The sequence below is a fragment of the Acomys minous genome (genome assembly GCF_964271855.1).
Source record: "Acomys minous genome assembly, chromosome: 10".
NCBI lineage: Eukaryota > Metazoa > Chordata > Mammalia > Rodentia > Muridae > Acomys > Acomys minous.
The window spans coordinates 55,177,780-55,193,745 of NC_140491.1; the positions used below are offsets into that span (position 1 = coordinate 55,177,780).

The 15,966-nt window shown below is 44.3% G+C and overlaps 1 protein-coding gene across 4 annotated transcripts in view; it reads right to left on the reverse strand.

Annotated features, from left to right (window-relative positions):
* LOC311607657 (uncharacterized protein) overlaps nucleotides 1-15,612 on the reverse strand; it is a 558,074-nt gene extending 542,462 nt beyond the window's left edge. For all 4 annotated transcript variants that reach the window (XR_014782684.1, XR_014782688.1, XM_084799582.1 and 1 more), the window contains exon 1: nucleotides 15,144-15,612. Coding sequence is in view for 2 of the 4 variants with exons in the window: in XM_084799582.1 (XP_084655708.1) it covers nucleotides 15,144-15,371 (228 nt within the window). In the remaining 2 variants the exon portion in view is untranslated. The remainder of the gene's footprint in view (nucleotides 1-15,143) is intronic.
* Nucleotides 15,613-15,966: the final 354 nt, after the last annotated feature.

The window sequence follows — 15,966 nt, forward strand, 5'->3', positions numbered from 1 at the left end:
GATTAACTCTCCTAAATGACATGCTAAACATATAGATTGCCACAGAAACAGCTATCAGGTGAGCTGGGCTCTTCCTCCGTGGTATAAAGCATTTGCCCTGAGGTAAATATCACATACCACATTTAGGATATGTGAGGCCGTGGGTTCAATCTCCTATACCAAACCAAAACCGAAACTGTATAAGATGTAATAAATGTTTAGGCGATTTCTATCCAAAGGCAACAAGGTATTATAATCATTTGTCTAACGAGGCTACAATGGTTTTTGTTTCATCCCATCACTAAGCATCCGCTAAAGAAGGCAGACCCTGTATAACACCGGCTTTTAGATTTTAATTATGTGAACTCTTTATTAAGACCTGACACCAGAGGTTGCATATCTTCAGGGAGAGATTGTGTTCTCCAATGTTTAAATGCCCACATCGAGCAACACAAAATATACGTTACAACAGGGTATCACATAGCCTACTCCAGACTAGTCCATGCCAGTAAGAGGGCAGGTGCTGCCTGCCAGAAGCTGCAATTTAATATCCTGCTATAAAAGCAATGGGAGCCTCCTGCTCATCTGAAACCTAGAACCTGTAATAAAAATGGGGAACAATTCAAAAGTGGCGCATTACCGCCAGTGCTAGCTTATGTGCCAGGACTCTGGTTTCTTTTGTGTTTGTTTTTTGTTTCGTTGTTTACTAAGCCAGAATTGCAAAGTGCATGCAGTCATGAAAGAACTCGGCTCTTCTTAGGTGTAGGATGGAATTGTGGGTAGTTGGGGATTTACTATGTAGGGCATTCGATTTTCTTTGTTTTGAGGAAATGGGTGTAATATATGGCCCAGTTGTTATTTTGGGAGCTCACCTCTTCTGACTTTATTAAATGGCTTAAGTACATGATTTTCGATAAAGTAAGACGTTAACAGCTATGGGCCTGGGGGGCAAAAGAGAGAAAGAACAGCCAGACTATAATAACACTCGTTTCATCCAGGTGCATCTCACTTTAAGCAACAAATGCGTTCCTGGAGTGAAGTGAAAACAAAATACTATAAACTGAACGCATTCTAAATTAACCAAGGATTACAGTTACTTAAAGAAAGCTCATGTTTTGGTAATGTGGATTAACCAATTTGCCATTTATAAGTTTGTGAAATGTGAGTTTTGAGAAGTCTAATTTTAAAGTAGCGTATATATATATATATGTTTCTAGATATGTAGATTATTAGTAAGTATTATAATGTAGTGAAGACCAAAATACATTAAAGATATTTGGGCTTATCCTACTCCTTGTGGCTTTTTTCTTTTAAAATTTGGGGTCTTAAGGGAACATATGAAACATTTGCTTGTGAGTGGAAGTGTTAGAAAATGAAACACAAGGGTTTCTTTGATTGTAGTCAGTTGTCTGTGACGGAGTACCATGTGGGAAACATCCATGTCCACTTGGCTACAACAATTAATATGGAGATGATTGGTCCCAAGCCCTGTAGGGAAGGCATGCTTTGCCCATGCGTTAAATCCGCGTTCCCTGTGAACTCGGAGAAAAGACTGTCCTGTGTGCTGCCAGTGGTTCCTCGAGCACACAGCTGTCTCTTCCTTCTTCCCCTGACACCTGTCTCGAGGTGTGTGCTGCATTCTACAGATGAAAATGTAAGGAAGATGTGTGCTGTTTACTTTACGTAGAGCTTCTGAAGATAGGGAGGCTTAATACTATGTAGGGAGATGCTGGCAGCCTAGAGTTGAGCGTACTGGCTGGATGCGCAGTCCGTGTATTTGGAAAACTGTTCTGTACTTGGGGAAGCCTCTGAAGCTATAAAGCACCGAGAAGAAAGACTTTTTCTATAGCATTTTAAATTAGGCAGCAGCTATATACAGCACAGACATTTTAGGTTTGCTATCTTTAAAAACGTTATTTATTATTCTCACGAATTTGAATGCACAAGTAAGATGTGCTCCGTGCAGAATAAAGACCCTCTCTCTGCACAGAAATGTTCAGGGACTGTAAGACGTATGCTCACTCCTTTTTAGTAAAAGGCAGACTATTTGAGGACAGCAAATAAATGTTCAGTACTGATAAGTAACAAAAAGTTCAGAGTGGGACGGACGGAGGCACGCAGGGATCAGCAGCAGGTCACTTGCACTTAGGAACATTTCAGTCTGTACCCGATCCAGGTTCGGGGACTCCCACCACATGCCAGAGGCATTAATAAACAGGATGTCCTCGGCAGTGAACTGATGGCAGCCTGTGTGCTTGAGGCTCAGGGCCACCCAGAGACATCTGGGTACCTAAGTCCTTCCTTCTCCCCTCTCCACAGCATAGGCCGCAGGTTAGAAAGGACCTAGGTCCAAGCAAACACCTGGAGAGGCTGGTCCTGGTCAGGAGTGACTGGGCAACTTTATTCTGAACTCTGTCCATGTCTGGAGCCCAGGTCTCAGCGGTTTCGTGGTCTGCACATGTCCGGGTGCAGCAGGCCAGAGACCGTATTTGGTTTGGGAACCAGAGAGTTCTATGGGTGGAAGATCTTAGAATTCATTCAAACTGCTTCATTGTAAATTGACGTGATTTTGTAGACAGCGGACTAAAAGTCTAGTCATGGGTGAGTCCTCACTCGAGAGAAAGGAGACGGCATCCATAGAGCCGTATGAGTTGCTAAACAGGTACCTTCTGTGTCCCATTAGCTCTCTGAAGATGAGTCTGACTCATCAGATCCACTCAGAGCTGCTGACTAACCCATTCATGAAATGATCAATAACTATGGAATAATAAACGTGAAATACATTGAATTTGTTAAATTTACCAAGAACTCATTTTTCAAATATCCATAACTTTGATAGAATTCAATGTCCATAATAATTACAAGTTTTGAAGATGAACTAATTTTCTAACAGGGTCTCATATATTGAGAGATGACCATGGGCTCGCTAAAGCATCAGTGGGAAAGCTGAGCTTCTAATCCACCTGCCTTTGGTTCTCAAGAGCTGGGACCACAGCTATGCACTGACATGACTGTGAGGACAGAGCCCAGCCAAGCGCTCTCCCAGCTGAGCTAGCATCCCAGCTCTCAGAGGTTCCTTTTATTTTTCCCTGACTGATTTTCCCTTTGTCTTCACAGCAACAACTCATAGGAACTTCACTTCGCTTTGACTGCGATGAGTGTATAACAAATTGGCTTTCCTAAGAACAAAGCCTGCTATGAAATCCTTGCTGGCACTGTGACTTCTCTATGACTACTAATCATTGTATGACCTATGACTTCGCAAACTAGAGATGAGTCCAAAGAAGGCAGAGAGAGAGAGAGAGAGAGAGAGAGAGAGAGAGAGAGAGAGAGAGAGAGAGAGAGAGAGAGAGAGAAGCCACAAACTTTCTGCATCTTTTAAAGGATTTTCCCCCTAATGGACTAAGTTACACAGGACACAGGACAGTTCAATGTCCCTTAACAACCTATTGAAACTTTAAATTCACATTCTCCAGTTCCCTTTAGCTCGGTGCTTCTCAGTCTTCCTGATGTTGACACCCTTCAATACAGTTCTCCATCCTGTGTGGACCCTAACCACAAAATTATTTTCACTGCTGCTTCATAACTGTAATTTTGCTACTTTTGTGAGTCTTAATATAAATACCCGTATTCTCCAGTGGTCTTAGACCCAAAGGGGTCACGTTTTCTTTTACTCTGCAGCCTGCTTGCCAGCCCACGTCATTTAGCTGATTTCGCGTGCGTTTCAACATTATGCTGTCTCTGACATAAAAAAAAAAAGTTGCAGGTTTATCCACTTAACACAAAGAGCAACACGCAAACTGGAAACGTTCCTGGACCGCAGGAACTTACCCTCCTCTCTTTACGGTCTAAGAAGTCTTCGTTTGTATACCAAGCCCAACCCTGCACATCACAACACATAACCTAAAACACCCCCCAAGCCAGAGAACTCAGAGAAAACAGCACAGCACAGGGAACTGAGGCGGACCCCAACAGGTGGCTGGAGGACCACAGGCAAAGTGGAGAGTTGGGAGGGCAAACACTTGGAACTGTCCCCCAAATCGCCTACTATTTATACAAGATTTTCAGAGGAAACATGACACACGGTGGAAGTGGCAAGTTGGCCGGTCCATGAGTTAACTGATATGAAATGCATTTCGAGAATCAATTTGTAAAGAACCAGGAGAGCTTGGACCTGGACTTCCCTGCCTGTTTCTTGTTCCCTCACTGCTGACACATGGGAACTGTCTGCTGGTGGCAAAACTAGCAGCGCTTTCTCCCATAGTTTTCCCAGTCAGTACTGCACCACGCAGGACTGCAGACAAAGCAGCAGCACTGGGCCCAGAGGATCCACATGGCAGAAGGAGGAACCTATTTCCACAGGTGGTTGCCTGAATTCCATCAGCACCACCACGGCACACACCCCACCACTACCATCACCCACCACCGCACACAAGTAAACAAATAACCATAATGTAGGTTTTTTTTTAAATCCAGAACAGTAGGATTCAAATCAAAGGCCCCAAAGCTATGGTGTGACATTTGTTGGGCATTGGAGAAGTGCCCTTCAAGTGAGTTGAGATACATATTCTGAACAGGATCTCTCTGCAGAGTTCAATGCGACTCCTGCCCCGCAATGTCCCAGTAGAAGAGTAAAATGCAGTGGTTTTGACTTGCTGGGCAAGAAGGCGCTTTTCCTTGATACCAAGAACCCTAATTTGAGCCAGACTCAAATGTTTATATTCATATCGTGTGGATGTGTCTGGCCACAGCTAATTTGAACATGCCACTTGATTTCCTGCACAGAGTGTCCAAAGCTCTGAGACAGATCCAGAAAGCTTTTCTTCCTGACACACAAACATGCACACGTCGCTCTCATTAACTGGGTCAAACTGAAAGCAAAGTCCAAACCACCATCCCCTACAGTGTGTGTCACACGACACAGATTGCATATGGTGGGTTGGACAATGACATTTTATTCAGACTTGAGAGGAAAGGAGCTACACACATCCCATACCTACATATCCATGCGATTTAAAACAAAACACAAAAAAACCTGCAAGGCTGCTTAAGAATAATGTGAAAATCTTGAAAACTTAAATACTATATAAAGGAAATTTTCTAGTTGTTGTTTGGATTTACTCCAAATTCACACAACTATTAAAAATCCAAAGCCACTTCCAGGTTATCTAGAGCTACATATTGAATTGGGAGTATATTTCCAGGGTGGAAGAAAAAAGGTAATTATTTGGAAGCAACTTCCCCTTTAAACAGCCTGCCCACAGAAATCTAATGTGAGTCACATACATAATCGTTAATATTTCCAGTAGCTACATTCAAAGAGTAAAGGGTGAATCTAATTTTAACACATATTCCGTTTAACTCCCAATGTAGCGAAAAGTATTGTTTCACTAAAGCAATTAGTGTAAAAATTTGATTTTTATATGTCTTTGAAATCCAGTGCCCTGTTCCGCTGAGCACAATTCAGTTTGACCAGCCACATTTCAAGAGCTCAGCAGCCACACGTAGCTAATAGTTATCATTTTAGACCTGTCATCTCATTTGAAAGAGCACATGCCTGTGAAGGTTAGCAGGATTGGTTGGCTGTCTCTGGTCTGGGCTGTGGTCCTCGACATTTGCTTGGGGCCAGACGTGTGATGATAATGAGATGGGTCAAGTGAACACAATAATGGAACCACCATATTCTGTGATGCATAAGGCGCTTAGCAATAGCCAACACCTCAAAGTTGTGTCTAGACTGTCCTCTTACTTGAAAAATGATTTCCTTTACCTCTGAATCTTAGAGGATGAGAAGTTCTTCAAGTCTCTTCCACCTCAGGACAATAGCATCCTTCTTCGGATCCCCACACTCACGCGTAGCTTTCCTTCTGTTTTGACACACTAAGTGAGGTGTCTATGCTCAGAGTCTTTGCTTCCAATGATCTCTCTTGACCATGTCCCAATGACTTGACCACTCAGGTCACCCCTCTGAAATCTTCCATCCACTTTCCTTTTACTTTGTTTTAAAATCCCAAGACTATGCCCACGTCCAACTCAATGGTCTTTCTCCAGATTCCCCCAGCAAACACCACGGGCTCTTATGCCACAGCTTTCTTTCTCATCATGACTTTTAACCGCTCAGCATTGTCACATCTCTTTATTGTCTCTTTTCCCTTAACCAGATAGTGAGAGCCTAGAAAGAGTCTCCATTGCTTTTTCAGTCACAGCATGTAGTATCAAATATGGCCTCAATTAAGGTTCACCGAGTTCAATGTAGAACATTTCCAGGACATATAATCACATCCAGGAACCTAAAGAATACTTAGAAGAGGTATGTGACATATCAAATCTTAGTCACAATGCATTCCAAACGCAACAGCTACATACCTTGTCCCCGACTACCGTGTTAAATGTGAATGTTCAGAAAATGCTCTCAAACAGGGCAGTTAAAGCAAGGGTAAAGATTTCTTCAAAAGAGTGTGACTTCAAGTCATCTGTGGAAGTTGCTTAAACAGACGCTGATTCAGAAGGTCAGGGGTGCAGCCCAAGGCTCGGCATTTTTAATAAACTCTCAGTGGCACTACTGGTCCAAGGACCACACTTTAAATAGGAAGGACTATGGTCGGGCAGTCAGGAGACCTGACGTTCAGCTGTAACTCGTGTTGTATAGATGGGAGCCATTTCTCTTAATACTGCCAGATCTGCTTGCTCAGCTCTTAAATTGCCTGTGAGAGGAGAGCAAATGATACATACCTACATGATCTCTAAGCACTACGATCCACCATGCCCATATTCTGTCTGCCTACAGAGGGCAGTAGGGAGCACAGCAGCGCCTGCTCACTGGACTCACTGCTCTCACAACAAAGCCCATGCAATCATTTTGCAATGTCTGCAGGTAAGGTCCAGGCATCCTTCTAAATGTCCAGGGCTGAACACTGTACACCATCAACAGCACGTGTTGATGATTAACTCAACTTACTGGTGTCAGCGAGGTCGTGAATAATAAGCAAATGTTGATACCACCAGATAAACATACTCTTATTCTGATAGCAGTACTGAAATTCTACTGTTTCCTTGAACAGATAGTTCAAAACTACTGTGAGGTACTACTTCCAACACACACACACGTACACACACATACACACACTCACACATACACACATACACATACATACACACACAAACACTCACACATACACACACATACACATAGACACATGTGCACACATACCACACACACATGCACATGCGCGCGCACACACACACACACACACACACACACACACACACACACACACACACACACACGAGAGCATTGGCTGCTGCTTCTCAGACTCTCCCAGGCCACTTTTGCCATCATCACTCCTGGATTAAAATGGAAACCTGGATTTGTTTCAGATGGAAAAGAGTGGAAAGCCAGCCTTCAAGGGGCCACTGGGTTTTTTTTCCCAAATTCCAAATGGGGTTCTATCCTAGGCTCTTTGAAAATTACTTTTGGAAATTTTAAAATGTTTAAGTGAGAAATAAAATTCAAATACTTTTAAATTATACTTCGTTGGTTTTGAAAAAGCCAGGGTCTCTCAGTTCTTACTCCCTCTCTCTCTGAAATCCTCTGAGAACTGGAGAAGCATCCAGACTCGTAGCCAAGGTGCAGCATGGCAGTTTGCTCCTTTCATTCCGTTGACTGAAGGAGCGAGGAGGAAAGTCAGTTCACTGCTTTTGTCATTCTTCTCCAGTGCACTGGAGTAGAAAGTGCCACTAAACTACACATTCAGTGTCCCTTCCAGTTTCCATTTTGTTCACATTTTTCTAAAACAGATCATTTGTGTTTTACAAATATAGCCACACAAAACTGGAAAACCTGCCACAATGAAAACATTGGAGGATTTGAGTGGGAAAAAAAGAAAAAGAAAGAAAGAAATGACATTCTGTTCCCTTCAAAGATGCTGAGCCCTGTCTGAGAAGATTCGGCTTACATTCTATGAAATGATTGCCAACATTATGAACAAAAAGTAATAAAAAAGCTAAAATAGTTTTAAAGAGTTCAGAGGCAAGAGATGCCTCACTTCCAGCTGGGATGGGCAAACGGGGACCTAAATAAAGACAGAAAAGGTTTCACCCACACCTTCAAGGATGGCAGAGATTAGATCATTAGCCCAGAAAAGGAGACTCTATGATCAAGAGCACGAACACAGAAAAGCAAGAGATGAGCTCAAAATAGTCACAAGATGAGTAATGAGGAGTGAGGTGGGCGAGCCTGACATGGCCCAGGTGAAGAGAACCAGCATCCAGACTCAGATCCAACGGGCGCAGGCCAGGAACAAAGCGAAAGCAGCAGGCAAACACAGTTAATGCCTCTGCTCTGTGGGGGTGGGGCAGATGGACTCAGAAGCCAAGAGGTGACAAAAATCAGGTCTCTGGGGCCACAGTGCAAGTCCCTGCGGGCTCAGCTGAGGGCTTTCAGTGTCACTACAGCTAATGGGAAATCAATGAAGTTTCCCAAGGAAACTTTTGTTTGCTTGTCTGCTCTGTGTGACACTTAAAGCTGTGTTTCAGAAAATATATTTTGAGGCCAAAGGTTGTACAAAACCCAGTAAGGGAGAGATCCTCAGACTGGGGCAGAGAGGTACATCGGAACCCCAGAACTAGAAAGGGGAAAGCCACAGAGAACTGTGGGAGCATTAAGGGAAAGTGGAACACAGTGAAGAATAGACTTAGAGAAGAGCGAGTCAAGCCACCAGGTCCCTCTTCTACCAGTGACATGAATTTTCACTCACTGCCTCACATGAAAGCTGCTTACAGTGAACATATATATGTATTATATGTTTTATATATAATTTATTCATATTACATCTCAATTGTTATCCCATCCCTTGTATCCTCCCATTCCTCCCTCCCTCCCGCTTTTCTCTTACTCCCCTCCCCTATGACTGTGACTGAAGGGGACCTCCTCCCCCTGTATATGCTCATAGGGTATCAAGTCTCTTCTTGGTAGTCGCTTACAGTGAACCTCTATGATCATCAATTACAATCTTCCTCCTGCCTAGGGGAACACAGCTGGCCCATGGGTGGGGCCTCTGAGAAGTGCCAAAGAGGTGATGCAGTGTGCAACCAGCACAGATATGGCGGGCAAACGCCACAGTCTTTACCCCGTCTGTTAAACTCTCACTCCTACACTCTCCCTTAGAATCCCCCAAAAGGATGAAGCTTCAGTGCCCCAACTGTCAGAACACCTTTTCTTAACTTCATTCCCCATCTAAGTTCCTCACGGGTCAGTACTTTCAGTGGTACTCACAAAGAAACTCGAAGCCCTGGAACTTTCGTTTCAACTCTCTGTAGATACCGAAACTTGAATCATTAAGAGACGAACAATTAAAGATTATATCGAATAATGGTCCCAAGAAGGTGTCCACATCTCACAACCCATCAACAGAGAGCCTTACACACCATATTTTCAATATGCTAGCGGCACTTTGTAAATGGTCTAGGGTTAATGACTACGACAGAGAACAAACCCCCTCCTCCCCGGTGTGCGCAGTCACATGGTGTGAACCTTTGGGCGCAGCCAGCCCTTCCCAGCTGGACTGTGGGAAGAGAGGACATGGGTAAATGCTCCTGAAAGATGCAATGTTGCTGCATTGCTGGTCCCGAAGGTAGAGGAAGGGTAACATGAGCCAAGCAGTGTGGATGATCTTTAGAGAGCTGGCTCCCTAGAGTCTTAAGGCACAAGTGCAGCCTCAGTGATACCTCCCTCTAAGTACAATGAAGTGGTTGCTAACGTTCTAATCTACAAAACTAAATAAATATACTTTCTCTTAAGCCTCAACGTTTGCAGTAATTTCCTGTAAGGTAACATAAATGTGTACATTACTCTTAGATTATGGATAGCTAAAATTGTCTATTAATAATTAACACTGCAAAGATAAATTTTTTCAGACATTCGTCTCAATGGTCAGTGTACTCCTGACTGTGTGCTATTCTGATGGCCGAGGTGCGTCTTTTCTATAAGCTACCTTTTTGATAAGCTACAAGATGGTAAAAAAAAAAGTGTAATATTTGCTGCTTTTGTTTTGTTAGCCGGGGAGTTACTATAATGTAATCAATTGTGTTAACTTTTACATAACACTCTCAAGAAGTCATTAAAGAAATGTGCTGTCGTAAAAAAAAAAAAAAGGCTGAAGCCAATTGATAATCGATCGTCATTGTCCAAATGCAGCCTGAGTTCCAACACTCTGTTTTATCACAGATCTACTTAGAAACCTTCATCTGGAAAGGGCGGCTCCAGGACTCACAGGTTATATATGTATGTATGTATATACATATATATATATTCATATTCCTATGTTCTTAAATGTTAAAACTTCACCAGATCTTGATAACACAGCAAGAGCTTCATGTAGTAATTTTGACATGTAAATTCCATGTAAACAAAAGTAACTTTTGGTGCCTTGTTGGAGATATGAAATCCTGGATCCATGGTTCCAGTTGGGCACAGAGCCATTTTCAAACCATATGCATGTGGAATATAAGTGCTTGTATAGTGTGATTTTACAGTTTTGTTGGGTCGCTACATTAGCAGCTGCTGCCTCTTTCTTTCCTATCTACCCAATCTTTGCAGCCCTGCTGGCTTCACCTGTCTTCATGAACCATATACAGCAGCGGCATTACTCCGCCGAGGGAGCTAGATTCTCCACAGGGTTGAGTCTGTTGCCTCTCTAGACCTCAAGCATTCGAGAATAAGAACAACTGTCCACACTTCTGTTGTCAGCATCTGAATTCCACTGTCTTCCTGATGCACCTTCTTCCTGGTTCTGAGCTTGTGTCCTGGTGGTAATGAAGCACAAGTCCCAAAAAGCTGGGGCCACCGCCTCTCAGCTCAGTGCTATCAACCCCTAAGCTGGCGGTCTCTCTAAGGAGACACCAGCTTCAGCATCTCTTGTTTTCTGGCCACAGTGTTAACACTGCCACTTGTAGGGAAGTAGGCAGGCCTGGAGATGAGGAAGAGGATTGCTTTTGCAGGTCCATTTTACTTTGGGCAGCCTTCCTCCTAGCACATAGCTTACCACAGGGCCAGCAGTTGGTTAAAATTTTTATTTTTAATTAAGCCAAATTGGTATTTTTAAATCCATCTGCAGATTGCCATCTGATAAGGCCAAAGGTCCTGCTTTTGTTTCTCCTTCCCTCACAAAATACAAACACTTAACTAAGCTGTTGCCAACAAAGTTTCAATAACTCCTTAGCACTTACATGTCACAAGTTTAAAAACATCTTGTGGCCTTTTGAGGCAGCTTGGTCATTGGGAGGCGGGGTCATTGGGAGGCGGGGCAGAATAGAGAGCCTCGCCCTTGTCTCCGGTGGGTGGTGAGCAGCTATTTCAAACCAGGCCCTGCTTAGAGTACATCCTCTAACTTTGCAAAGATGATTCCAGATCCCCAGAGAAAAAAATAAGGCCACCAAATATCAAGATAATTTGTAGAAGGGATGTATTTCTTCTGTACACACATGTTTTGACAGGGCTTAAGAAAATGAAATGAGTGTGGAAGCAAGCACTGAGGACATCGAATTTCAAGTCGACTTGAGCTACAACACTTCATAACTAATAATAATAATAATAATAATAATAATAATAATAATAATAATAATAATAATCTGTGTACTCTAGAGCTCGGCGAGCCCGGCAGACTCAGTCATGTGTTCATGTGTCCCTGAACAGCTAAAGAAGGTGACTCGAGGGGATAACCTGTTGGTGCAGACTTTCAATACTAAAAAACAAAAATGTGGCTGCTTTTGAAGGCAGGTGCTCCCACAGATTTTATTTGCTGTGGAGTTTTCATAATACCTAATGCTATTTTTATTCTTTTTTAAGTAAGACCATGTTTTCTCTGAAACTTAGTCCTGCGACTGCGTTTTTTCTTTTTTTTTCTTTTTTTTTCTTTTTTTTTCTTTTTTTTTTTTCTTTCCCAGCTATAGTATCTTTTGATGGCATCATCCTGGGGCATTCCTGTTTAAAATGATCTACTCTAGGGTTCTGAAAGTCCTCTTAACCCTTGCTCTAATACCGTCATGACTGCGCCTTAGCCCGTCACTCAGGTCATTGACTGTCTCTGGAAATCATAGCAGCCTTTCATATCTGGTGCACCATCCTGGGCTTTTTGTTCATCCCTCTTAGTCTTGTTTTTAAAGATACATAAGTATTATCCTAATCCCCTTCAAGTTGGAGAAGTATGCAAAATAAACCCACTCAATCATGTGATGAGTTAAGAGGTGTATACATGACTACATGACTTCAGAAGGATCCCAGTTGTCTGGGTCCCAAAAGATGGGCGATGAACTGGCTATGAATTTCACAGTAAGTAGCAAGCCAGTGTCTGGTGGAGTCTAAGTTTCGAGTGGATTGCTGCTTGTTGCCTTGGTGTTTATCAATACCTGCCAGCCAACCAGCTCAGTTCCAATGAAGTTCTCTCTGAAACACTGTACACACCTCTTAATTAAGTGCATGGCTAAGTGTATAAATTTTAAGTTTCTCTAGTGATTTCCCCAGCATCACTAATATATTAATTGTCAACTGGTGAGATTAGAGAATGATTATGATGATTCCCAAATCACCAGTATGACAATGACCTTGAATGTGCTACAAACTTCAAGAAAGCCAAGAGAAGAAGAAGAAGAAGAAGAAGAAGGAGGAGGAGGAGGAGGAGGAGGAGGAGGAGGAGGAGGAGGAGGAAGAAGAAGAAGAAGAAGAAGAAGAAGAAGAAGAAGAAGAAGAAGAGCAGGAGGAGGAGGAGAAGGACACACTCTGTGGACTTAATAATGCAATGTACAGATTGGTTCCTAAGACATGCCGACCACAAAAATGTTCCTCATGAGGACCCAAGATTCACGTGTCCCTGTAGGCAAAGCCTAGGCTTTGACTGTTTCTAGCAGGCAAGTTGTACAGCGGACATCTGAATGTCATGATTTGGTGTGACTGTCACTGGAATGGCACAGGGTAACAGGGTGGATGTGCCAGTGACATACAAGATGCACTTAACATGTGCACTTCATGTGTACATCTCTCCTCTATCACACCACCTACTGAATATCCGCCCCTGTGCACGCTGTGCGTGTCCTTAGCCCAACAGTTTTGCAACCTCAACTCATAAATGTGTTGAATATCTTTTTAAGAGAAGGATCTAACTTTTCAGTTAAAAAAATTTTTTAAACCATAATGAATATTGATTAACCTTGAGAGCAAAGAAGTAAACATAGAAACAATTGCTAAGTCTAAGATCCAGTTTAACAATGTCCTAATAGCCCATAATGAAGACAGCAGCCATAAGTTAATCAACCCATTAAGTTGAGATCAGAAGTGTCAACTCAAGTAGTGTGCTAATTTACTGACCCTTAATGGGTCAGCAAGATCTCTAATCCCAAAGGCTGATCTTTCTGCCTCTACTAACCTCACTTAGAAGCCAGTGTACTTCCTCCCAGGGTGGTGATCTCTGACCCAGTATGCGCACGGAGTCAACATAAGATCAATTTATAAGAATGAGTTCAGGCCTACTGAGTAATGGAATCTCAGGCTAACTGGTGTGTGAAGCGTCTGGTAGAAGCTCCTTACGAAGCACCAGCTTTGTTTTCCTTATGTCCACACAACTGTGAAAAATAAGCCCGTACAGTCTTCACAGAGCTGCTGTCTCCAGCCAGTCCTAGGCTCAGTTAGCTAAGGCTTGTTACCCGGTTCGGTCCCGATCCCTTTCTTAGGAAGTAAATCTTAGTTTTGGAAATGTCCATTGGCCCAAAAAGAACTGAGGAGCAGCATAGTAAGGTGGAGAGTTGTGCCTGTCAACGAATCTTTGTGAGGTAAATCTTGCTTTTTCAAAGAGGTATTGAGTTGGGCAGAAGCTTGTGTGGTATGTTGCTTTGCTCAACCTTTATCTAGCTTTTGCATATTAATTTATTAAATGAGTATCATTTAGCAAATTTTGACACTTTCAGGCTATCAAGAGGTATAATAAAAATTATGACTATAGACTTTATAGCCTAGGAGAACAGCTCAATGATAAAGCACTTGTCTAGCGTGCACAAGGCCCTGGGTTCAATCCCCGGCAAAAACAAATGATTAATTTCATTGGATCATATTTGTAAAAAGCCATATGCAACGGCTAAGATAATACAAGACTATTTTAATGTCATCAGCATTTTCTTTCTATATAATAAAGCAGTTCGCTGCACCATATTCTGCAATGTCTGTTGCTAACCTGTCATCAGAGTGATGTCAGAGATTCAAAAAGGATAAAAGAAAACAGCTGCCCTGCTCTGCCCAACAGGCATTCTCTGCAGTGACTTCCCCCAGATAGGGCAAAGATAGGTACGACATTAACGACAGTCCCGAAAGGCCAAGGAGGAAAAGGAGAAAAGACAAACAACTAAACAACTGGACGCATTAAACATTGGGGGGGGGGGCTGTGAACAGGAAAATTGAGGTCCCCTTGAAGGACAGAAGGAAGGATTGCTTTTTCTCTCTAAACAGGAGATATGTCAGTTAGATGCACAGGATGCTAGACAGATTCCTTAAAGAAAAGCCTTTTTTCTGAGAACACAGAGACCCCCCTCTGTTGTTGGGGACATTGCCCTGGATTTTCCCCTACATGTCGCCTTTGTTTTCCTATCTTCTAAAAGGGCTGTACCAACCTAGTCACAAAGACACTAGCCTAAGAGCCTGGGCAGTAGTAACACTTCTGTCCCGAGGGGGGAAAGTGAGCCCTGGGGCCACAAAGGCGAGGGGTGCAAAGTCTTGCCTGGGCTGGCCAAGGGGAGGTGACTTCTTGCACTTACTCCAGCCCGAGGATAGATTAGGGGACGCGGGAAGCTAAAAGAACCAAAGGGGCCATAGCAGAGGCGGGAGGCGGGGACGCAGGCCGGAGGGATGCCGCAGTGGGGTCTGCGGGCCGCCCAGTGCAGGCACCCCTCCCGCACTCCCACACTTGGCCGATGCGGGGACCGCAGGTTCGGGCTGGGCCAAGGCGGCGGGGGCGGCGCGCAGCGGGCGGGCACCTGCGGGGGCGGAGGGCCCCGGGGCGGCCCGCGGTCACACGGCCTCGCGGCGGCGGCGGCGCCAGCTGCGCGGGGCGGAGGCGGGGGGCGGCGCGGGGGCGCGGGCGGCGGGAGCGAGCGCGGAGGCCGCGTGGCGCCGCGTCACTTACCGGCCAGGGCGCGGGGCGGTCGCCGAGTCCTCGGGGCGCGCAGCCCGGTGTGCTTGCTCCGCCATGATTGCTTTGTTTCGCTAATTGAACCCGCGCTCGTCCTGCGCTCGCGCTCCCCGCTGCCCGGTCCCCGCGCTCGCGCCTATTTGTCTGTCTTTCCCCTTGGTCCTTCCATCCGACCGGAGTCTTAGCCGTGGCTTGCTGCGGAAGGCGAGGCAGCGGGTGCATGGTGCAGGGAGTGCGGTGGTGGGTTTTGTAAATACAGGTGAGGCGATCCCCAATCTCCGCTGAGGTGCACTTGCTGAAGGAGGAGGAAGAGGATGTGCCTTGCCCTCCCCCCACGCAGGAGAGTAGCCTCCGTGGAAAGAGCCAGAAAATGCCCTTGTGGTCATCCCTTCCTTCCCGCCAAATTCACAACCATCCAAGTTTCCTGGCATATGTGGACTCTGGCAGAAACAATAGGTTCAAAATTTACTTCGAAAACCTCAAATACAAGGCATGTCTAGTTGGGGAAGGGCTGCTGAAGATCCACCACCACACCGAGGGCACGTGGTCAGTCACTTGGGGTGACCTGCTGGAGCCACTTCAGTTCCATCAGGAAAATGGATCCAAACTAGACCATGGAGAGATCCACAGGCGCTTGAGGTCTCAGTCTGCAATTCTGCAATTCATAAAAGTACTAGCGCCTGTGACACTGTAGTCCAAGAATAGGTTAAACTTAAAACTTTAAGGAAATCTGTTAGTCCTGGGAGAAAGACTTAAGCTCCAACATATCTCTAGTTAAAAGTGCATAGGGTACCAGTTTTGATCGTGGTTAATACGG